The 24,752-nt window shown below is 48.7% G+C and overlaps 1 protein-coding gene across 1 annotated transcript; it reads left to right on the top strand.

Moving 5' to 3' along the window:
- Positions 1-7,353: 7,353 nt before the first annotated feature.
- Positions 7,354-24,200, top strand: C5AR1 (complement C5a receptor 1). Its single transcript, XM_055240132.2, has 2 exons — positions 7,354-7,404; positions 21,922-24,200. The coding sequence occupies exons 1-2, from the start codon at positions 7,402-7,404 to the stop codon at positions 22,969-22,971; spliced, it is 1,053 nt and encodes a 350-aa protein (XP_055096107.1). The 5' UTR covers positions 7,354-7,401; the 3' UTR covers positions 22,972-24,200.
- The last annotated feature ends 552 nt before the right edge of the window (positions 24,201-24,752 follow it).

Raw genomic sequence — 24,752 nt, 5'->3', positions numbered from 1 at the left:
TAATCCTAGCTACTCGGGAGGCTGAGGCAGGAGAATAGCTTGAACCCGGGAGGCGGAGGTTGCAGTGAGCCGAGATTGCACCACTGCACTCCAGCCTGGGCAACAAGAGCGACACTCCATCTCAAAAAAAAAAAAAAGTTACCAACATAAAAAATGGTGTGTACACACTCTGTCCTGCAATTTCATTTCTAGAGAGTCATCTACAATAAATATTTGTACATTCATGTGAGAATATATATACAAAGGCGCTCATTATATTATAACCCAAAATATTGGAAACCACCTAAAATTTCACCATTAGGGAGGTGATTGAGTAAGCAAATTTCAAACTAACAATGGACTTCTTCTTTTCCTTCTTTTTTTTTTTTTCTTTTGAGACGGTGTCTCGCTCTGTCACTCAAGCTGGAGTGCAATGGCCTGGTCTCGGCTCACTGCAACCTCCGCCTCCCGGGCTCACGTGATTTTCCTGCCTCAGCCTCCCAAGCAGCTGGGATTACAGGCGCCCACCACCACGCCCAGCTAATTTTTGTATTTTTAGTAGAGACAGGGTTTCACCATGTTGGCCAGGCTGGTCTGAAACTCCTGACCTCAGGTGATCCACCTGCCTCGGCCTCCCAAAGTGCTGGGATTACAGGCGTGAGCCACCGCGTCTGGCCTTCTTCTTCCTCTTTTCTTTTTTGAGACAGGGTCTCGCTCTGTCACCCACGCTGGGTGATCGTAGACAGTGGTGCAATCATAGCTCACTGCAGCCTCAATCTCCCAGGCTCAGGTGATCCTCCCACCTCAGTCTCCAGAGTAGCCAGGACCACAAATGTGCACCACTACACTTGGCTAATTTTTGTATTTTTTGTAGAGTTGGGGTTTCTTCATGTTGCCCAGGCTGGTCTTGAACTCCTAGCCTCAAGCAGTCCTCCCTCCTTGGCCTCTCAAAGTGTGGGGATTACAGGCATGATCCACTGCACCCAGCTAAAGGATTTCTTATGCTGTTAAAACAGAACAAAGTGTTTTAAAATGTATTTACAAAAACATTATTCTGACGCCAGGTGCAGTGGCTCTTGCCTGCAATCCCAACACTTTGGGAGGCTGAGGTGAGAGGATTACTTGAGCCCAGGAGTTCGAGATAAGCCTGGGCAACATAGTGAGACCCCCGACTCTACAAAAAATAATAAAACCAAAACAAAAACCAAAACAAAGTGATAAAGAAAAACAAAGTGATAAAGTACATTTCTGGGGCCCAGCATGGTGGCTCACACCTGTAATCCTAGCACTTTGGGAGGTCGAGGCAGGAGGATCACCTGAGGTCAGGAGTTCAAGACCGGCCTGGCCGACATGGCGAAACCCCATCTCTACTAAAAATACAAAAATTCGGTGGCTCACGCCTGTAATCCCAGCACTTTGGGAGGCCGAGGCGGGTGGATCACGAGGTCAGGAGATGGAGACCATCCTGGCTAACGTGGTGAAACCCCGTCTCTACTAAAAAAAAAATACAAAAAATTAGCCAGGCATGGTGGCGGGCGCCTGTAGTCCCAGTTACTCAGGAGGCTGAGGCAGGAGAATGGCGTGAAGCCGGGAGGTGGGGCTTGCAGTGAGCCGAGATCACACCACTGTACTCCAGCCTGGGCAACAGAACAAGACTCTGTCTCAAAAAAAAAAAAAAAAAAAAAAGATTAGCCAGGCGTGGTGGTTGGCACCTATAATCCCAGCTACTTGGGAGACTGAGGCAGGAGAATCTCTTGAACTTGAGTGGCGAAGGTTGCAGTGAGCCGAAATTGTGCCACTGGACTCCAGCCTAGGCGACAAATTGAGACTCTGTCTCAAAAAGAAAAAAAAAAAAAAGATGTTATTGGAACAACTGGTGAAATTTCAGTGAGGGCTGAGTATAGTGTGGTTATCAGTGGCATATTTCCTTATTTTGATAAATATGTTGTGGTTATGTCAGAGAATATGTCATAACCGCAATATAAGAGATACACAGTGACAAATTTATGGTAAAGGAGCATGATGTTTCCCAAGTACTCTCAAATAATTCCAGGAAAAACGTAAATAGACATAGATATATACGCCTGTATTATTTTTCTAGGGTTTACCAGCCCCTACAATTGCATGAGCCAATTTCTTTCTGTCTTTTTTTCTGTGTGTGTGTGACAAAGTTTCACCCTTGTCACTCAAGGCTGGAGTGCAATGGCGCGATCTCGGCTCACTGCAACCTCCACCTCCCGAGTTCAAGTGATTCTCCTGCCTCAGCCTCCCAAGTAGCTGGGAGTACAGGTGCCCACCACCACGCCTGGCTAATTTTTTGTATTCTTAGTAGAGATGGGGTTTCACCATGTTGGCCAGGCTGGTCTTGAACTCCTGACCTTCAGGTGATCCACCTGCCTTAGCCTCCCAAAGTGCTGGTATTACAGGCGTCAGCCACCGTGCCTGGCCTCTGTCTTTTTTTTTTGAGACAGGGTCTTGCTCTTTTGTCCAGGTTGCAGTGCAGTGGCACAATCATAGGTCACTGCAGCTTTGACCTCCTGGGCTCAGGTGATCCTCCTGCCTCTGCCTCCTAAGTAGCTAGGACTATAGGTATGCTCCACCACACCTGGATAATTTTTTGTGTTTTGTAGAGATGGGGGTTTCACTATATTACCTAGGCTGGTCTGGAACTCCTGGACTCCAGTGATCTTCCCACTATGGCCTCCCAAAATCCTGGGATTACAGGCATGAGCCATTGCTTCTGGCCCCAATTTCTTTCTTTTTCTTTCTTTCTTTTTTTTTTTTTTTTTGAGACAGTCTCACTTTGTCACCCAGGCTGGAGTGCAGTGACATGATCTCGATTCACTGCAACCTCTTCCTCCTGGGTTCAAGCGATTCTCCTGCCTCAGCCTCCTGAGTAGCTGAGACTACAGGCGCCGGCCACCATTCCCAGCTACTTTTTTGTATTTTTATTAAAGACAGGGTTTCACAATGTTGGTCAGGCTGGTTTCGAACTCTTTACCTCAAGTGATCTTCCCTCCTCGGCCTCCCAAAGTGCTGGGATTACAGGCGGGAGCCAACGCGCCCGGCCGCTTTTACTATTCTTGCAACATTTTTCCTTTGACATTCCATCGAAATAAAAAGTTAAAAAAAAATTTTTTTCCTCTGAGGGGGTGTTTTATCAAGGACACCTTTATCAAGGGCCCAGGGCCTAAAAATGTTAAGAACCCATGATTTACGGCTGAGGAGGCAACTTGGATCCCAAATCCTAAAAGTCAAGTTCCTGTGACCTGGCTTCCTGAGCCTCCCCGCTCCCGCGCCCCCTGGAGGTCAGGGCCAGAACAACACGGCATTACTACAATGCTCCAAATCGCCACAAATCGACCTTGGAAATCTGGGTGAGTAACGCAGACCGCGCACATGGCTTCAATTAGCGGAACTAAAACTTGCTGAACATCGTGTACCCGCATGTCCATGGCCAAACACAAACTCCACCTTTGTAAAAGTCTAGGTGAATTCGCAGCTGAATCAGAAGCGTAACAGGAATGGGACTTTTCATTGGTGTTTATCTTTTCTTTTTTCTTTTTTTTGGAGTGGGGAGGAGTGTATTTCTGGATTGTTTAAATATTTACAATGAGCATGCATTTCCTTTGCAATTAAAAGAAAACCAATTTTTTTTTTTTTTTTTTTTTTTTTTGAGACAGAATGTTGCTCTGTCCCCAGGCTGGAGTGCAGTGGCGCGATCTCACCTCACTGCAACCTCTGTCTCCCGGGTTCAAGCAATTCTCCTGCCTCAGCCTCCTGAGTAGCTGGGATTACAGGCCGTGCCACCACGCCCCGTAGTGACGGGGTTTCACTGTGTTAGCCAGGATGGTCTCAATCTCTTGAACTCGTGATCTGCCTGCCTCGGCCTCCCAAAGTGCTGGGATTACAGGCATGAGGACCGCACCTGGCCGAAAACCAGATTTTTAAAAATTGAAGTTTGCTGTAGAAAAATACTGTGGGAGAAAGTTGTGGGTGGTGTTTTGTGGAGTTGCAGAAGGACATGGGAAAAAAAAAAAATTGAGTGTGTTTCTGTAATCATCATAACAGTCGCACTCATTGTGCCGTAGGCTCCAAGGGAGGGCTCTGAGCTGTGGTTACCAGATAAAATACAAGATTCTCAGGTAAAATGTGAAAAAAAAAATTTTTTTTGTGATCATAACTCACTGCAGTCTTGATCTCCTGGGCTGAAGTGATCCTCCTGCCTCAGCCTCCCAGGTAGCTGGGACCACAGGCATGTGCCACCATGCCCAGCTAATTTTTAATTTATTTTGTTGAGATAGGATCTCACTGTGTTGCCCAGGCTGGTCTCAAACTCCTGGCCTCAAGTGATCTTTCCTCAGTGTCCCAATGCCCTGGGATTACAGGTATGAACCACCAGGCCCAACCCTGAAATTTAAAGTTAACTGGGCAGTCTGTAATGTGTTTTTGTTTGTGTGGGTGTGTGTGCTAAATCAGGCAACCCTATTCTGAGCAGAGGAGTGCTTTGATCTGACTTAGGTTTTAATAGGCTCCCTCTGGTTGCTGGTGGAGATGAGACTACAGAGGGCAGGCAATGAAGATCCCAGAGAGGAGGCTACTGTAATGGTCCGAGCAGAAGGTGATAGTGATTTGGATCAGGGTAACAGAGCCGAGGTGGTGAGAGGTTGACAGGTCATGCATTTATTTTGAAGGAACGAACGTGTCCAGGCTCCTTAGCTTGGCATTCAAGGCTTCTCTCCACCACTGGACACACTCTCTAGCTTCTCAGACCCTGTAGCAGACGGAATCAGGACCCCCGATGATGTCCACATCTTAATCCCCTGAACCTGTGAACAGGTGACCTTCCATGGCAAAAGGGACTTTGCCGATAGGATTAAGTTAAAGATCTTTAGATGGGGGAGTGATTATCCTGGATTGGGTCTGGGTGGGTTCAATGGAATCACAAGAGTCCCTATATGAGGAAGATAGAAATTTGAGACATATGGTACAGGAGGAGGTGATGGGACCACAGAGGCAGGGACGGGCATGGTGCAGCCACAAGCCAAGGAATTTGAGGAGCCACCTGAAGCTGGGAGAGGCAAGGAACAGATTCTCCCCTGGAACATCTGGAGGGAGTGCTGACATCTTGATTTTGGACTTCTGGCCTGCAGAACCATTCCAAAATAATTGTCTGGCTTTTTTTTTTTCCTTGAGATGGAGTCTTGCTCTGTCGCCCAGGCTGGAGTGCAGTGGTGCCATCTTGGCTCACTGCAACCTCCACCTCCCGGGTTCAAGCAATTCTTGTGCCTCAGCCTCCTGAGCAGCTGGGACTACAGGCATGCACCACCACACCCAGGTAATTTCTGTATTTTTAGTAGAGACGGGGTTTTGCCATGTTGGCCAGGCTGGTCTCGAACTCCTGACCTCAATGATCTGCCCGCCTCAGCCTCCCAAAGTGCTGGGGTTGCAGGCATGAGCCACTGCGCCCGGTCCTGGTGTTAAGCCCACATTTTGTGCTAATTGGTTACAGCAACCACGGGAAGGCAATCTAGGCTCCTTCCTTGCCCCAGGCTCTAGGAAGTGTCTTAGAGCAGGGGTCTCCCCACCCTGGGCTGCAGACCTGTACCAGTCCATGACCTGCTAGGAACCATGCAGCATAGCAGAAGGTGAGTGGCAGGTGAGTAAGTGAAGCTTCATCTGTATTTATAGCCGCGCCCCTTCGCTCATATTACTGCCTGATCTGTCAGATCAGGGGTGGAATTAGATTCTCATAAGAGCGTGAACCCTGTTGTGAACAGCGCATGTGAGGGATCTGGGTTGCACGCTCCTCATGAGAATCTAATGCCTGATGGTCTGTCACTGTCTCCCATCACCCCCAGATGGGACCATCTAGTTACAGGAAAACAAGCTCAGGGATTCCACTGATTCTACATTATGTTAAATTGTATAATTATTTCATTATGTATTACAATGTAACAATAATAGACAGACAGTTGTGGCTTGTGTAGTTGGGGGGCGGAGTAGTGCCATTTTCTATTGCCAACTTCATAACCCTAGAAGGAAGATTTTTTTCTTTTCTTTTCTTTTCTTTTCTTTTTTTTTTTTTTTGAGATTGAGTCTTGGTGTTGTCAGCCTGGGCTGGAGTGCAATGGTGCAATCTCCGCTCACTGCAACCTCTGCCTCCCGGGTTCCAGCAATTCTCCTGCTTCAGCCTTCTGAGTAGCTGAGATTACAGGCACCCACTACCACGCCTGGCTAATTTTTGTATTTTTAGTAGAGATGGGGTTTCACCATGTTGGCCAGGCTGGTCACGATGTTTTTTTTTTTTTTTTTTTTTTTTTTTTGAGACAGAGTCTTGCTCTGTTGCCCAGGCTGGAGTGCAGTGGTGCAATCTAGGCTTACTGCAACCTCTGCCTCCCAGGTTTAAGCGATTCTCCTGCCTCAGCTTCCCAAGTAGCTGGGATTACAGGCACCTGCCACCACACCTGGGTAATTTTTGTATTTTTAGTAGAGACAGGGTTTCACCATGTTGGCCAGGCTGGTCTTGAACTCCTGACCTCAAGTGATTCATTTGCCTCCCAAAGTGCTGGGATTATAGGTGTGAGCCATTGTACTTGGCCCTAGAAGGAAGATTTAACAGTAAAATATACTTAAATGCTGGGCTACCTCCACAGACTAGCTTGGCCTCTCTGGGCCTCAAATCAGCCTGGCCAGGAGGCTGAGTGGGGGTTACAATCTCTGCTTTCTTGAATCCCAAGGGAGGGGCTTAAGCCAACTGCATTCCTGAGCTTTTGCCCAGAAGCCTGGCGTCTTAGGAGGAAAGAGATAGATGGCTCCAGGCCGGGTGCGGTGGCTCACACTTGTAATTCTAGCACTTTGGGAGGTCGAGGTGGGTGATTGCCTGAGCTCAGGAGTTCGAGTCCAGCCTGGCCAACATGACGAAACCCCGTCTTTACTAAAAATACAAAGAATTAGCCGGGGGTGGTGACACACACGTGTAATCCCAGCTACTCGGGAGGCTGAGGCAGGAGAATTGCTTGAACCCGGGAGGCAGAGGTTGCAGTGAGCCGAGATTGCACCACTGCACTCCAGCCTGGGCAGCAGAGCAAGATTCTGTCTAAAAAAAAAAAAAAAAAGAGAGAGAGAGAGATGGCCCCAAATACGGAAAGCAAGGCCAGGAGAGGGGCCGAGCCTACACAGGAACTTCCTCGGTTTTCCGAGCGCCGGCCCCCCTTCTCTGCCTGGGAGGAGGTGGTTAGAGTCCCTTGGGTGTGTGCCCCGCAGAGGGAGCTGTGGCCTCAGTGCCCAGTGTGCAGACCAATGAGAGCCCCAGAGAGTAAGATGGTCATTTCCTCCCTGCATCTTCCCTTGGGGCTTTAAAAACCACAGCCCTTGGGCAGGAGGGACCTTCGGTCCTCGGGGAGCCCAGGAGACCAGAACATGGTGAGTCTCGATGGGGAATGGGAGCGGGAAACTTTGTCCTGGGTCCCTCCCATCTCTGCTACTGTGGGTCCTTCTCTCTCCCCAACTCTCGCCATCAACTCTGTCTGTCTCTCCCTTTCCTTCTCTCTCCCTGTCTTCTACCTCCCACCTTCCCTCTCTTCTGCATCCCAGGCTCTCACACTCCAGGGCTGGGATGTGGCCATGGGAATAAGATTGTCAAGATCGTGGGAGCCACAGCAACCTCATGGGGCTGGGGCCTGAGAAGATTCCCCAGGGGAGGGGACCCTTGAGTTGGGTCTCATAAGGTGACTAAGAATTCCACAAGCAGCCGAGCGCGGTGGCTCACACCTGTGATCCCAGCACATTGGGGATTGTGCCAAGGCGGGAGGATTGCTTGAGGCCAGGAGTTCAAGACCAGCCTGGCCAACATAGTGAGACCCTGTCTGTATTTTTTTTTTTAAAAGAATTCCACAAGTGAAGAAATCTAGAAAAGGCCTTCCAGGCAGTGGGAATGACAGAGAAAATGTTGGGAGGCTGGAAAGAACCAGCTTGGAGGAATGGTCAAGTTACTCAGATGCTCTTGCAGAGAGATATTCTTTTCTTTTTCGACTTGGGGTCTTGCACTATTGCCCAGGCTGGAGTGCAGTGGCACCATCATAGCTCACCGCAGTCTTGAACTCTTGGGCTCAAGTGATCCTCCCGCTTTAGCCTCCTGAGTATGTGGGACCACAGGCATGCACCACTATGTCCGGCTAATTTTTTACATTTTTATTCTTGTAGAGATGGGTTCTTGCTACGTTGTCAGGGCTGGTCTCAAATTCCTGGCCTCAAGCCATCCTCCCACCTTGGTCTCCCAAAGCTCTGGGATTACTGGCATGAGGCCATTGTGCCTGGTCGTTTCAGATGTTCTGCATGACAGAGATGGGGAAACTGAGGCCCAGGCAGGAGCAGAGATGGATGGGAACCCTCCGTGGTTGGTGGCAGAACCAGGTTATGCCATGGATTCTGCCAGTGGCAGAAGGAACGCACCCCAGGCTAAATGAGGGTCCCTGTCATCCCTGCATCCGGAAGCCTGGGCACTGAGCCAGCAGAGCTGCGATTCAGCACCTGCTGTAACACAGGCATTGCCTTGCTTCATCTGCGTCAAAGAGGAAACAGAAGATGGTTTGGATGGACCAGGGAGGGGTCTGATGTTGCTTCATTCCTGCATTCCACCCTTGAGATCCGACTTAGGCAAACGGGACTCTCTGATTCTTCTTCTTGTTCTTTTTTTTTTCTTTCCAAAGTATATTCCAAAGTACCAAAGGATACTTGGTAAAAACTTATTCTTGGCCGGGTGCGGTGGCTCATGCGTGTAATCCCAGCACTTTGGGCGGCTGAGGCGGGCAGATCATGAGGTCAGGAGATTGAGACCATCCTGGCCAACATGGTGAAACTCCGTCTCTACTAAAAATAGAGAAATTAGCTGAGTGTGTAAGTGGGCGCCTGTAGTCCCAGTTACTTGAGAGGCTGAGGCATGACAATCGCTTGAACCCATGAGGCGGAGGTTGCAGCGAGCCGAGATTGCGTCACTGCACTCCAGCCTGGCAACAGAGCAAGACCCCATCTGAAAAAACAAACATAGAAAGAAAAACTCATTCTCCCTGCCTACCCCAGACCCTCTGACTCCTTTCCTTTCCTTTTTTTTTGAGACAAAGTTTCATTCTTGTCGCCCAGGCTGGAGTGCAATGGCACGATCTTGGCTTACCACAACCTCCGCCTCCCGGGTTCAAGCAATTCTCCTGCCTCAGCCTCTCGACTAGGTGTGATTTCAGGCAAGTGCCACCACACCTGGCTAATTTTTTGTCTTTTTAGTAGAGATGGAGTTTCACCATGTTGGCCAGGCTGGTCTTGAACTCCTGACCTCAGGTGATCCACCCACATTGGTCTCCCAAAGTGCTGGGATTACAGATGTGAGCCACCGTACCTGGCCCTCTGACTCCTTTTCATCGCCCCCTCCCCTATCCAGAGGCAATCATGGGATGCCAGTTTGTGGTGGATCCTTCTAGAAACAGTTTACAGATGTCTGAGAGCACAGATGCTTAGGGAACAAAGGACTAGCGTGATGCAGGGAACCCCAAAACTGAGCTCAGCTTCCATCTCTACTGTGAAATAGTTGCAGAGATCTGTCGTCTCCATGCTTCTCTCTCCTTATCTTTTTGTTTTTTGAGACAGTGTCTTGCTCTGTCGCCCAGGCTGGAGTGCAGTGGTGCGATCTTGGCTCACTGTAACCTCCACCTCCTGGGTTCAAGTGATTCTCCTGCCTCGGCCTCCCAGGTAGCTGGGACTATAGGTGCCCGCCACCACGCCTGGCTAATTTTTGTATTTTTAGTAGAGACGGGGTTTCACCATGTTGGCCAGGCTGGTCTTGAACTCCTGACCTCAAGCAATCTTCCCGCCTCGGCCTCCCAAAGTGCTGGGATTACAGGCATGAGCCATCGCACCCAGCCTCCTCCTCCTTGTCTTTAAGGTGAGGATGATACTAGAACCTACGTCATAGGCTAGTTGAGAGAATTGACTGAGTGAATGCCTGAAAAGTTCTTGTAACAGTGCCTGGTATACAGTTGGTGCTCAATGTGGGTGACATTTCTCAATGTGGGCGCTCAATGTATGTTTATGTATTATAAACATACAGCCTTATCAATAGCAGTATGTTTTGTACAGTACTCTACGTCTGGCTTTTTTTCATGAATAACATATAGTATTATTAACTAGCATTTATTGAGTGCTTACTGCATACCAGGCATTGTATTAAGGGGTTCATTAATTTCCCCTTAAACAACCTTGAGGAAGTTACTTCATTCCCGTGTAGTTCAAGGGAGTTGCCTCCTCCTCCTCCTTTTTTTCTTTATTCTAGACAGGGTCTACTGAGGTCTCCCACCTCAGCCTCCTGAGTAGGTAGGACTACAGGTGCATGCCACCATACCCAGCTAGATTTAAAATTTTTTGCAGAGGTGGGGTCTTGCTATGTTGCCCAGCCTGGTGCTTCTTTCTTTCTTTTATCAGCTGAGTAATATGCTAATAGGAGGTTTCATCCCCTTCAATGGAAATTTAGTTTGCTTCCAATATTTGGTCTGTTTTGTTTTGTTTTGTTTTGAGACGGAGTCTCGCTCTGTCACCCAGGCTGGAGGGCAGTGGTGCAATCTTGGCTCACTGCACCTCCGCCTCCTGGATTCTGGTGATTCTCCTGCCTCAGCCTCCCAAATAGCTGGTATTACAGGTGGGTGCCACCACACAGGGCTAATTTTTGTATTTTAGTTTAGTAGAGATGGGGTTTTACCACGTTGGCCAGGCTGGTCTCGAACTCCTGACCTCGTGATCCACCCGCCTCAGCCTCCCAAAGTGCTGGGATTACAGGCGTGAGCCATCGCACCTGGCTTCCAGCCACATTCTTTAACTCAGCATCTGCAGACCTTCCAGTCCCATCTTGGCTGCCTGCCAGCCATGCTGACCTTTCATTTCTGCTGTGCACCACCTGCCCTTCCTCTCTCCTTTCAACCTAGAATGCATGCCCCCCCACTCCCAATGCACTTTAGGCCTGCCTGGTAGCCACTCAAAGAGAGGGCTCTGGGCTGGGCGTAGTGGCTCATGCCTGTAATCCCAGCACTTTGGGAGGCTGAGGTGGGCGGATCATGAGGTCAGGAGATTGAGACCATCCTGGCTAACACGGTGAAACCCCGTCTCTACTAAAAATACAATTAGCCGGGTGTGGTGGCGGGCACCTGTAGTCCCAGCTACTCGGGAGGCTGAGGCTGGAGAATGGTGTGAATCCAGGAGGTGGAGCTTTCAGTGAGCCGAGATTGCGCCACTGCACTCCAGCCTGGGGACAGAGCGAGACTCCATCTCAAAAAAAAAAAAAAAAGAAAAAAAGAGGGCTCTGGAGCTCAGGTCTCAGGAGTTTCTCTCCTGTCTCTGTTCTTGCTAAGTGAGAAGACTTGGAGAGGTCTCTTCATTTCTCTGTAGCCTCATTTTTCTCATCTGGAAAATGAGTGTTGTATTGCAACAAGTAAGTCTCCTAGGGTTGCTTTGTGGGTTAAATGAGATAATACACAAGAAAGGCTCAGGACAGCTTAGCAATGATTATGGCTATTCTTGTAAGTACTGCGCCTTCTCCTTCACCCTGTTCTCATCTGATCGTTCGCATCTTGCTACCAGCACCCTTGTCTAAGCCACTGTCATGCCTCACGTCACCTGGACAGTTCCAATCTCCATTTCCTCCTGGCTTCTGCTCTCTGCCCCTTTCTCCATGCAACAGACAAGGGTTATTCCTCTAATGAGCATGTGAATTTAGGAACAGTAATAGTACCCTGCCCTTCGTGCCGTTGTGACATAGACATGCACTGTGATTAGGAAATTACTAAGCCAACACCTGGGAAGCACATGGCATAGTGCCGGGCAATTAGAACCCCTGGAGTAGCCTTGGACCTGCACTGCCCAGTATGTGGGCCATGTGCCACAATGCAGCTATCTACATTTGTTTTTCACTATTTTATTTTATTTATTTTATTTTATTTTTGAGATGGAGTTTTGCTCTTGTTGCCCACGCTGGAGTGTAGTGAAGTGATCTCGGCTCACTGTAGCCTCCACCTCCCAGGTTCCAGCGATTCTTCTGCCTCAGCCTCCCAGATAGCTAGGACTACAGGCACACGCTGCTACTCCTGGCTAATTTTTGTATTTTTAGTAGAGACAGGGTTTCACCATGTTGGTCAGGCTGGTCTTGAACTGCTGACCTCAGGTGATCCACTCGCCTGGCCCTCCCAAATTGCCGGAATTACAGGCATGAGCCACCGTGTCCAGCCTATTTTATTTTATTTCTTAGAGATGGAGTCTCACTCTGTCGCCCAGGCTAGAGTGCAGTGGCACTTTCTCGGCTCACTGCAACTTCGGCCTCCCGGGTTCAAGTGATTTTCCTGCCTCAGTTTCCTGAGTAGCTGGAATTACAGGTGCCTGCCATCACACCCAGCTAATTTTTGCATTTTTAGTAGAGACGGGGTTTCACTATGTTGGCCAGGCTGGGCTTGAACTCCTGACCTCAAGTGATCCACCTTCCTTGGCCTCCCAAAGTGCTGGGATTACAGGCATGAGCCACCGCTCCTGGCCTCACCCTAGATCTTGGAGGTCTTTCCACATCATTATGTAAACAACTTCCTCATTCTTTTTGTTTGTTTTTTTTTTCTTTTTTGTAGGGATAGGGTCTTGCTAGGTTACCCAGGCTGATCTTGAACTCCTGGGCTCAAGCAATCCCCCTGCTTCAGCCTCCCAAAGTGCTAGGATTACAGGCATGAGGCACTGCACCTGGCCAACTTTTCCATTCTTTTTGATAGCTGTGTAGTATTCTGTTGCCTGGATGTACCATGATTAATTTAGCCAGTCTCCTCTTGCTGGATATGTCAGGTATTTCCAGTCTTTGGAGAGGTGCTGCAGTGGCAAAACTTTGCAAGCCGTTTGTGTCTGAAGATCCTGGAAACCACGGGATGTTGGAATCAGCATATTTTTTCTGCCTTTCTGGAGTCAACCAGAGGAAAGGACTGAGTGAGCTCATGGCAGTAAAGGAGCTTTGTCAGCTGATGAGGGAGTGACAAGGCAATGTCAGAGCAGAGGGTGGGGAGGCTCCCCTTACGACAGTCTGAGTCATTCTGCAGTCAAGGATTGCTGGGAGCTTGTGAAACCAGCAGAGGCAAAATTTACCTTCATGCGTCACAGCCAAGGGGGACATTCAAAATATTTAACAACGGGCTGAAGTGCAGAGGTCCCCTGGGCAGGGTCTAGGGCTTCCTGCTGCACCTAGCATTAACTCTTTAGTGACATGAACGTGGGGACCTGGAGTGGGGGTGTCCCGGAGTAGGAAATAGGAACTTATGGTGCTGGGAGCGGGCAATAGAAGAAGTGGGTGGCTGAGGGCAGGGGCTGTTCACCAATGAAAATATTTTTAAAAATGTTAACCTTCTGTTTGGAAATATTTTCAAACTTACAGAAGAATGACAAGAATGGAACAGGCTCATATACATATACATTTTACCCAGACTCTCCAAATTTACTATATCTATCTCTCCATTATCCATCCATCCATCCATCCATCCATCCATCCATCCATCCATCCACCCATCCGTCCATCCATTCGTCCATCCATCCGTCCATCCATTCATCCATCCGTCCATCCATCCATCCATCCATCCGTTATCTAGCTATATTTTTTTTGAGACAGGGTCTTGCTCTGTTGCCCAGGCTGGAGTGCAGTGGCACAATCTTGACTCATTGCAACTTCCACCTCTCAGGTTCAAGCGATTCTCCTGCCTCAGCCTTCCAAGTAGCTGGGACTACAGGCACACATCACCAGGCCCAGCTAATTTTTTTGTACTTTTAGTGGAGATGGGGTTTCGCCATGTTGGCCAGGCTGGTCTTGATCTTCTGGCCTCAAGTGATTACAGGCATGAGCCACCACGCCCAGCCCATTATCTATCTATCTATCTATCCATCATCTATCTCTCAATCGTATCTCTATGTATCCATTGTCTGTCTATCAGTCATCTGTCTATCCATCATCCATGCATCCACTCATTCACCCATTCATTATCTATCCATCCATCCATTCATTTATATCCATCCATCTTTCTATCACCTTTTGTTTTTTTTTTTTTTTGAGACACAGTCTTGCTCATTCAAGGCTGGAGTGCAGTGGCACGATCTCAGCTTACTGCAACCTCTGCCTCCCAGGTTCAAGTGATTCTCCTGCCTCAGTCTCTGGAGTAGCTGGGATGACAGGTGTGCGCCAACACGCCAGCTAAGTTTTGTATTTTTAGTGGCCTTTTGCGACTGGCTTCTTTCACTTAGCATCATGTTTTCAAGATTCATCCACATTGTAGCATGTGTCAGCACTTCCTTTTCATGGCTGAGTAATATTCCACCACGTGGCTAAACCCCACCTTTTTCATTCACTCATTAGCAGATACTGACATCTTATCTTTCAATAATTTACTCATGGATATGATTCCACCAGTAAATGCCCACTGCGCATAGCCTGGCTAACCTTGGGCAGGTGCAATGTAAGGGAACTAGAAATAAGAAAAAAAAACAATTATCCAGGCATGGTGGCTTACATCTGTAATCTCAGCACTTTGGGAGTTCAAGGCAGGAGGGTTGCTTGAAGTTAGGAGTTTGAGACCAGCCTGTGCAACAAAGCAAGACCCATCTCTACCAAAAAAAAAAAATAAAAAAAATACAAAAATTAGCTGGCTGTGGTGGTGCACAACTGTAGTCCTAGCTACTCGAGAGGCTGAGGCAGGAGGATTGCTTGAGCCAGAGGGGTTGGGGTGACAGTGATCCATGATTGCACCACTGCACACAAGCCTGGGTGACAGATCAAGACCCCGTCTCAAAAAAAAAAGAAAAAAAACAAATATAAAAAGAGGGGCTGGGCGTGGTGGTTCATGCCTGTAATCCCAGCACTTTGGGAGACCAAGGCGGGAGGATTGCTTGAACCCAGGAGTTCAAGACCAGCCTGGGCAACACAGTGAGACCCTCCTCTTTACAAAAAATTAAAAATTAGCTGAGCACAGTAGTATGCGCCTGTAGTCCCAGCTGCTTGGGAAGCTGAGGCAGGAGGATCACTTGAGCCTGAGAAGTCAAGGCTACAGTGAGCCAAGATAGCACCCCTGAGCTACAGCCTGGGTGACAGAGTGAGACCTGGTCTCAGAAAAAAAAAAAAAAGTGGTTCAGGGATGTGGATCTGAGCTCTTCAATAATTGACAAATAATAATACCAATGGCTGCCACTTCTTGTCCTCTTCTCTGTGTCAGGCACTGTGCTAGGTGCTTAGGCATTTTTCATCTTATTTAATCTTGAGGTGAGTGTTTTAAAGGTATAAAAACCAGGCCGGGCATGGTGGCTCTTGCCTGTAATCCCAGCACTTTGGGAGGCCAAGGCGGGCAGATCACAAGGTCAGGAGTTCGAGACCAGCCTGACCAACATGGTAAAACCCTGTCTCTACTAAAAATACAAAAATTAGCAGGGTGTGGTGGCAGGTGCCTTTAGTCCCAGCTACTCAGGAGGCTGAGGCAGGAGAATCGCTTGAACCTGGGAGGCAGAGATTGCAATGTGACCCGAGATCGTGCCACTGCACTCCAGCCTGGCGACAGAGTGAGACTCCATCTCAAAAAAAAAAAAAAAAGTACAAAATTCCATCTGCAAATTCAAATATTTAGAGCTGCAAATCCAGCTCTCAGTATTTCCAGAATGATTTCTATTTCTTGCTGTCCCCTTTTCTCTGGGTTGGTGTCAAAGTGGCCTTCAGGACTGGGCTAGCTCCATAGGTCACAAAACTCACCTCTTGGAAATGGTCAGGGGCAGCCTGTCTGGTTTGCATTCCGGCCTGTATGGGTTCACATCCTCTCTGAGTGACCTGGAACAGCCTACTTCACCTTCTGGTGCCTCCTGCTTCTTCATCAATGAAACGGGCTTGCTTGCTTGCTTGCTTGCTTGCTTTCTTTCTTTCTTTCTTTCTTTCTTTCTTTCTTCCTTTCCTTTCCTTTCCTTTCCTTTCCTTTCCTTTCCTTTCCTTTCCTTTCCTTTCCTTTCCTTTCCTTTCCTTTCCTTTCCTTTCCTTTCCTTTCCTTTCTTTCTTTCTTTCTTTCTTTCTTTCTTTCTTTCTTTCTTTCTTTCTTTCTTTCTTTCTTTCTTTCTTTCTTTCTTTCTTTCTTTCCTCTTTCTCTCTTTCTCTCTGTCTTTCTGTCTTTCTTTTTTTTTGAGGTGGAGTCTCACTCTGTCTCCCAGGCTGGAGTGCAGTGTTGCTACCTCAGCTCATTGCAACTTCCGCCTCCCAGAATCAAGTGATTCTCCTGCCTCAGCCTCCCAAGTAGCTGGGATTACAGGTGCCCACCACCACGCCTGGCTAATTTTTGTATTTTTAGTAGAGACGGGGTTTCACCATGTTGGCCAGGCTGGTCTCGAATCCCTGACCTCAGGTGATCTGCCCACCTTGGCCTCCCAAAGTGCTCGGGTTATAGGCCTGAGCCACCACACCTGGCCTGAAATGGGCATATTAACAGAAACTCCTTGTAGGTTGTGGTCAGGAAGGAAAGAGCAAATTCCGTGACGCATGCATAGTAGGTGCTCAGTAAGTACTGGCTGCTTTCGTGTGATCACTCAGTGCCCTGATGGATGCTTTACTGCAGTGTCTGCTGCCTCTGGACACAGATTTCGCCTACAAGGCTTTCTCTCCAGTCCAGCTGCCATGGACTGCAGCCTTTCTTTCTTGGGTGCATGACAGCTTCCTGCAGCTCTGTCTGGGAAGAAGTGATCAGGACCTTTTTGTTCTATTTTTTTTTTTTTTTTTTTAGATGGAGTCTCACTCTGTTACCCAGGCTGGAGTGCAATGGGGCTGTCTCGGCTCACTGCAACCTCCGCCTCCTGGGTTCCAGAGATTCTCCTGCCTTAGCCTCCCAAGTAGCTGGGACTACAGGCACATGCCACCATACCTGGCTATTTTTTTTGTATTTTTAGTAGAGATGGGGTTTCACCATGTTGCCCAGGCTGGTCTAGAACTCCTGACCCAAGTGATCCACCTGCCTCGGCCTCCTGAATTGTTGGGATGACAGGCATGAGTCACTGCACCTGGCCTGTTCTTTATTTTATTATGGAAAGTTTCAAACACACAAAAGTGAAGAGAATATTATTAGCCCCTACGAATCCACCACTGCCATTCTTAGTCATCTATAACCCTGCCCTCCTTCCTCCCTCTGTCCCTCTGTCCCTCTCTCCTTTCTTCCTCTCTAATTTCCTCCTCCCTCCTTTGTTTCTTTTCTTTCTTCCTGTCTTTCTCCCTTTCACCCTTCTTCCCTTCCTCATTTCCTCCTCCTTCCCTCCTTCGTTCCCTCCTCCCTCTCTTCTCCCTTTCTTCCTCTTCCCTCCCTTCCTGCCTCCTTCCCTCTCCTCTCTCTCCCTCTAGTTATTCCTTTTGCTGGAGTGTTTTTTGTGGAGTCCTAATTAGGGAAAAGGAGTCAGGCTGGCAGGACCGAGGGAAAGCAAAAAGAGGAAGCAGATAAACTGTACATCTGCCTCTTTTCATGGTCTAGGACACACAGCTCTCCTGTGCAAATAACTCCCAATTTTCCTGCATCCAGCTATCGCCAGCCACTCAGCTAATAGAAAAATGCAAGTTAGCTCACTGCAACCTTGGTGTTATTGGTACTTCACAAAGCCCTTTTCACACACAGCACAAGCACCATCATATAAAATCACTAGCGAGCCTTTGTCTCTTTGCAGTTAGCTTCTCTCTTGCTGACCTGCCCTTTGCACTCTTGCAACATATTTTCCTACTTTCTCTAATAAATCTACTTTTCTTTACCTACAACTGTCTTGGTAAATTCTTCTACCCTGCATCACTGGCCCCAAATAGTCACATTTAACTGTGACATTATTATTATTTTTGGGAGAGAGGGTCTCACTCTGTTGTCCAGGCTGGAGTGCAGTGGCATGATCATAGCTCACTGCAGCCTTGACCTCCTAGGCTCTAGTGATCTTCCCGCCTCACCCTTCCAAGTATCTAGGACCACAGGAGCACACCACCATACCCGGCTACTTTTTTTCTGTAGAGACAGGAGTCTTGCTATGGTGCTCAGGCTGGTCTCTAACTCCTGGGCTCAAGCAATCCTCCCACTTTGGCCTCCAAAGTGCTGGGATCACAGGCGTGAGCCACAGCGCTTGGCAAAAAAATCTATTTCTTATTCCTGTTTGTAACTTCCTCTTGCTGCCCCCAAACATTTTGTTGAGGGTTGGCACCATGATCCTACAATCAGTCTTAGTGTGCCAAGAAGAGAGGCAATCAGAGATTCGGTGCCATTGATGTGAGGCAGCAGGAAAGACGCAGAACCATCTATGAAGTAATTTTTGCCAAAAAAAAATTGTACCTAAATCTAATCAAAGTTCTAGATCTCAACCTACCACTTTACAGCAAAACCAAGGGAGAGAGGAACAGGTTAAATAACACTACACCTAAAAAATCAGCAAAATCTACTTGAAATTGATAACTCCTGGCCAGGCGTGGTGGGTCTTGCCCGTAATCCCAGCACTTTGGGAGGCTGAGGTGGGCAGATCATGGGTCAGGAGTTCGAGACCAGCCTGACCAACATGGTGAAACCCCGTCTCTACTAAAAATACAAAAATAAGCCGGGCATGGTGGCATGCCACCTGTAATCCCAGCTACTCAGGAGGTTGAGGCAGGAGAATCTCTTGAACCCGGGAGGCAGAGGTTGCAGTGAGCCAAGATCGTGCCACTGCACTCCAGCCTGGTGACAGAGTGAGACTCCATCTAAAAAAAAAAAAAAAAAAAGAAAGAAAAAAGAAATGGATAACTCCTCGTAATGGCTTAGGGTTTTGAAATGATATCAGTTAGAACAGATGGGCTGCTGGCCAGGCGCGGTGGTTCATGCCTGTAATCCCAGCACTTTGGGAGGCCAAGGCCAGCGGATCATCTGAGGTTGGGAGTTCGAGACCAGCCTGACCAACATGGAGAAACCCTGTCTCTACTAAAAATACAAAATTGGCCGGGCATGGTGGTGCATGCCTGTAATCCCAGCTACTCAGGAGGCTGAGGCAGGAGAATCGCTTGAACCTGGGAGGCGGAGGTTGCAGTGAGCTGAGTGGGCAACAAGAGCAAAACTCAGTCTAAAAAAAAAAAACGGATGGGCTGCTCGGCTCTCTATGGGAGTTAACAAGGAGAAAACGGGAGGTGTGGAGCAGTAGATGAACTTGCAGAGGGTCATGCGGGCTTCACATAGGGCAGTCAGGAACTGAACCCCAGGGACTGACTCCAAAGCCAGTGCTCCTAACCTGAGTGCCCTTCTGAGCCCACCATTACTGGACTACTGGAGCCCGGGGCAAAAGCATTCCCATAGACTCATGCCTGTAATCCCAGCACTTTGGGAGGCTGAGGCAGGTGGATTGTTTGAGGCCAGGAGTTTGAGACCAGCCCTGGCAACATAGCAAGACCCTATCTCTACTAAAAATTAAAAAAATAAGCCAGGCATAGTGGTGTGTGCCTGTGGCAGCTACTTGGGAGGCTGAGGCGAGAAGATCGCCTCAGCCTCGGAAATCAAGGCTGCAGTGAGTCATGATCACACCACTGTACTCCAGCCTGGGTGACAAAGACCCTGTCTCTAAAAATTTGTTTAAAATAATATTTTTATACAATCTTTTTTGTTTTTGTTTTTGAGACAGAGTCTCGCTCTGTTGCTAGGCTGGAGTGCAGTGGTGCAATCTCGGCTCCCTGCAACCTCCACCTCCTGGGTTCAAGCGATTCTCCTGCCTCAGCCTCCCGAGTAGCTGGGACTACAGGTGCGTGCCACCACACCTGGCTAATTTTTGTATTTTTAGTAGAGACAAGGTTTCACTTTGTTGGCCAGGATGGTCTCGATCTCTTGGCCTTGTGATCCGCCCGCCTCCCAAAGTGCTGGGATTACAGGTGTGAGCCACCGCGTCCAGCCCCATACAGTCTTTTAAAGAATCAAAATTGCCAGGCGCGGTGGCTCACGCTTGTAATCCCAGCACTTTGGGAGGCCGAGGCGGGCGGATCACGAGGTCAGGAGATCGAGACCACGGTGAAACCCCGTCTCTACTAAAAATACAAAAAATTAGCCTGGCGTTGTGGCGGGCACCTGTAGTCCCAGCTACTCGGAGAGGCTGAGGCAGGAGAACGGCGTGAACCCGGGAGGTAGAGCTTGCAGTGAGCCGAGATTGCGCCACTGCACTCCAGCCTGGGTGACAGAGCGAGACTCCGTCTCAAAAAAAATAAAAAATAAAAAATAGGGCCGGGCGCGGTGGCTCACGCTTGTAATCCCAGCACTTTGGGAGGCCGAGGCGGGCGGATCACGAGGTCAGGAGATCGAGACCATGGTGAAACCCCGTCTCTACTAAAAATACAAAAAATTAGCCGGGCGTGGTGGCGGGCGCCTGTAGTCCCAGCTACTCAGAGAGACTGAGGCAGGAGAATGGCGTGAACCCGGGAGGCGGAGCTTGCAGTGAGCCGAGATCGCGCCACTGCACTCCAGCCTGGGCGACAGAGCGAGACTCCGTCTCAAAAAAAAAATAAAATAAAATAAAAAATAATAAAAAATAAAAAATAAATAAAAAATAAAAAAATAAAAATAAAGAATCAAAATTAATGCAAAAAAATCCATGGTGAGAAAAAAAATCCAAATTTTAAGTAAAGACCATCTGCTCTCATTTGTTTGTTTTAGCACACTGCATTGTTGCACAACAGGAGCTGTTGGGGCTGGTCCCCAATATTCTATTTTTATGGCCAGTTTATACAGCCACCCACAAGCCCTTTTCCCGACAAGGAACCTTGTTTTCCAATGTACAGATGCCTCGAATTCTCAGCTGAGCGGGTTTACCCAGGTTCACAGTGTGACAAGAGCATGCAATCAGATTGGGCAACGTGGGGCTTTGTGTATAGTCATGGGTGTTTTGTGGTCTTGGGTACTTTTTCTAAGCTTTATAAACTTTTTCTTCTTGGTTCAAACTATGGGAATGGCTGGGCGCAGTGGCTCATGCCTGTAATCCCAGCACTTTGGGAGGTTGAGGCGGATGGATCACCAGAGGTCAGGAGTTCGAGACCAGCCTGGCCAACATGGTGAAACCCCGGCTCTACTAAAAATACAAAAATTAGCCAGGCATGTTGGTGGGCATCTGTAATCCCAGCTACTCAGGAGGCTGGGGCAGGAGAATCGCTTGAACCCAAGAGGCGGAGGTTGCAGTGAGCCGAGATCGTGCCACTTCGCTCCAGGCTGGGCAATAAAGTGAGACTCTGTCTCCAAAAAAAAAAAAAAGTAACAAGCGTTGTGTCCTGCACTGACCAGTCTGAATGGGTAGTGGCTACAGCCTTGCAGTAGGGCTAGACTTTAACCATTAGGTTGCTGGATCGTGGGGAAGCCCAGGGGCTTTGAAGGATGGGACTGAGGGGAGAGGTGGCAGGCTGGCAAGGGGTCCAACCAGCGTGGAATCATTTCATTTCATTTTTTTTTTTTTTTTGAGACAGGGTCTCACTCTGTCACCTAGGCTGGAGTGCAATGGTATGATCTCGGCTCACTGCAACCTCTGCCTCCTGGGCTTAGGTGATCCTCCTACCTCAGCCTCCTGAGTAGCTGGGACTACAGGCAAGTGCAACCATGCCCAGCTAATTTTTGTATTTTTGGTAGAGATGGGGTTTTGCCATGTTGCCCAGGCTATTCTTGAACTCCTGGGCTCAAGCAGTCAGCCCGCCTCGGCCTCCCAAAGTGCTGGGATGACAGGCGTGAGCTATGGCGTCTGCGTCAATATTTTAATAAGTGGTGTGACACCCTAGTTGACTCTCAGCCCTCAGCATCCCCATTTCCTAGTGAGAAAAAGCCACACAGGGGAAAAGCCACATGCCTGGGCCAGGATGCCCCTCCCTGGGCACGTGTCTGCAGACTTATCCTCTCTGCTCTCTCCGATTCCCCTTAGGACTTCTTCAATAGTACCAGCCCTGATTATGGGCACTACGATGACAACGATAACCTGGACCTCAACACCCCTGTGGATAAAACTTCTAACACGCTGCGTGTTCCAGACATCCTGGCCTTGGTCATCTTTGCAGTCGTCTTCCTGGTGGGAGTGCTGGGCAATGCCCTGGTGGTCTGGGTGACGGCATTCGAGGTCAAACGGACCATCAATGCCATCTGGTTCCTCAATTTGGCGGTAGCCGACTTCCTCTCCTGCCTGGCGCTGCCCATCTTGTTCACGTCCATTGTACAGCATCACCACTGGCCCTTCGGCGCGGCCGCCTGCAGCATCCTGCCCTCCCTCATCCTGCTCAACATGTACGCCAGCATCCTGCTGCTGGCCACCATCAGCGCCGACCGCTTTCTGCTGGTGTTTAACCCTATCTGGTGCCAGAACTTCCGAGGGGCCGGCTTGGCCTGGATTGCCTGTGCCGTGGCTTGGGGTTTAGCCCTGCTGCTGACCATACCCTCCTTCCTGTACCGGGTGGTCCGGGAGGAGTACTTTCCACGAAAGGTGTCATGTGGCGTGGACTACAGCAACGACAAACGGCGGGAGCGAGCCGTGGCCATCGTCCGGCTGGTCCTGGGCTTCCTGTGGCCTCTACTCACGCTCACAATCTGTTACACCTTCCTTCTGCTCCGGACGTGGAGCCGCAGGGCCACAAGGTCCACCAAGACACTCAAGGTGGTGGTGGCGGTGGTGGCCAGTTTCTTTATCTTCTGGTTGCCCTACCAGGTGACGGGGATAATGATGTCCTTACTGGAGCCGTTGTCACCCACCTTCCTGCTGCTGAAGAAGCTGGACTCCCTGTGTATCTCCTTTGCCTACATCAACTGCTGCATCAACCCCATCATCTACGTGGCGGCCGGCCACGGCTTCCAGGGCCGACTGCGGAAATCCCTCCCCGGCCTTCTCCGGAATGTGTTGACTGAAGAGTCCGTGGTCAGGGAGAGCAAGTCATTCACGCGCTCCACAGTGGACACTGTGGCCGAGAAGACCCAGGCGGTGTAGGTGACAGCTTCATGGGCCACTGTGGCCCGATGTCCCCTTCCTTCCTGGCCACTCTCCTTCTGCTTGTTTTCACTCCGCTCTTCGTGGGATGGCGTTACCTTAGCTAACTAACTCTCCTCCACGTTGCCCGTCTTTCCCAGACTTGTCCCTCCTTTTCCAGCGGAACTCTTCTCATCCTTCGTCATTTGCAAGGTGAACACTTCCTTCTAGGGAGCCCCCCCACCCCGCCACACAGTCTTTCCATCCCAGGCTTTCGAAAAACAAACAGAAACCCGTGTATCTGGGGTATTTCCATATGGCAATAGGTGTGAACAGGGAACTCAGAATACAGACAAATAGAAAGATTCTCGCTTAAAAAAACGTATTTATTTTATGGCGAGTTGGAAAAAATGTGACTGGAATCTCAAAAGTTCTTTAGGACAAAACAGAAGTCTGTGGAATTATCTAAGCTCTTGTAAGTGAGTTGATTTGAAAAAGAAAATTAGGCTGGGTGCAGTGGCTCACGCCTGTAATTCCAGAACTTTGGGAGGCTGAGGTGGGTGGATCACCTGAAGTCAGGAGTTCTAGACCAGCCTGACCAGCATGGTGAAACCCCGTCTGTACTAAAAATACAAAAAAATTAACCGGGCATGGTAGTGGGTGCCTGTAATCCCAGCTACTTGGGAGGTTGAGATGGGAGAATTGCTTGAACCTTGGAGGTGGAGGTTGTGGTGAGCCACGATCACACCACTGCACTCTAGCCTGGGTGACAGAGGGAGACTCTGTCTCAAAAGCAAAAGCAAAAACAAAAACAAAAACACCTAAAAAACCTGCAGGTTTGTTTTTACTTTGTTTTTAAATTATACTTTCTATTTTGAGATCATTGCAAACTCAACACAATTGTAAGTAATGATACAGAGGGATCTTGTGTACCCTTCACCCAGCCTCCCCCAATGGGAACATCTTGCAAAACTACAATGTAGTCTCATAACCAGGATATTGACATTGATACAGTGAAGATACAGGACATTCTCATCACCACGAGGATCCCCAGGATGCCCACCTCCCTCCACCCCCACACCCCAGCCTTGTCCCTAACCCCTGGCAACAGGAATCCACTCTCCATTTCTATAATGTTGTGATTTCAAGAATGTTATTCGATGGAATCATATAGTATGTAACCTGTTTTGAGCTTTAAAAAAAAAATGTATGCATGACTTTAATGAGGAAAATAAAAATGAATATTGAAATGTTGTGTTATTTCTAATGAATAATTGACTTTGCAGTAGGTATTAGCCTGTTTTCACACTGCTGATAAAGACATACCCAAGACTGGGAAGAAAAAGAGATTTAATTGGACTTACAGTTCTTCATGGTTGGGGAGGTCTCACAGTCATGGCAGGAGGCAAAGGCACTACTTACATGGCGGCGGCAAAAGAAAATGAGGAAGAAGCAAAAGTGGAAACCCCTGTGAAACCCATCAGATCTTGTGAGACTTATTAACTATCACGAGAATAGCAAGGGAAAGACTGCACCCCATGATTCAATTATCTCCCCCTGGGTCCCTCCCACAACACATGGGAATTCTGAGAGATACAATTCAAGTTGAGATTTGGGTGGGGAGACAGCCAAACCATATCACAATATTTCTGCTTTGATTGTGTAGTGTGCATGTGCATGGATTATCTAGAAATAGCGTGCAGACCAGCCAGCTGTGGTGGCTCATGCCTGTAATCCGAGCACTTTGGGAGGCCGAGGCAGGCAGATCACTTGAGGTCAGGAGTTTGACACCAGCCTGGCCA

This window comes from Symphalangus syndactylus, chromosome 13, assembly GCF_028878055.3.
Source record: "Symphalangus syndactylus isolate Jambi chromosome 13, NHGRI_mSymSyn1-v2.1_pri, whole genome shotgun sequence".
NCBI classification, from domain to species: domain Eukaryota; kingdom Metazoa; phylum Chordata; class Mammalia; order Primates; family Hylobatidae; genus Symphalangus; species Symphalangus syndactylus.
This window is presented reverse-complemented; position numbering and strand designations above follow the sequence as displayed.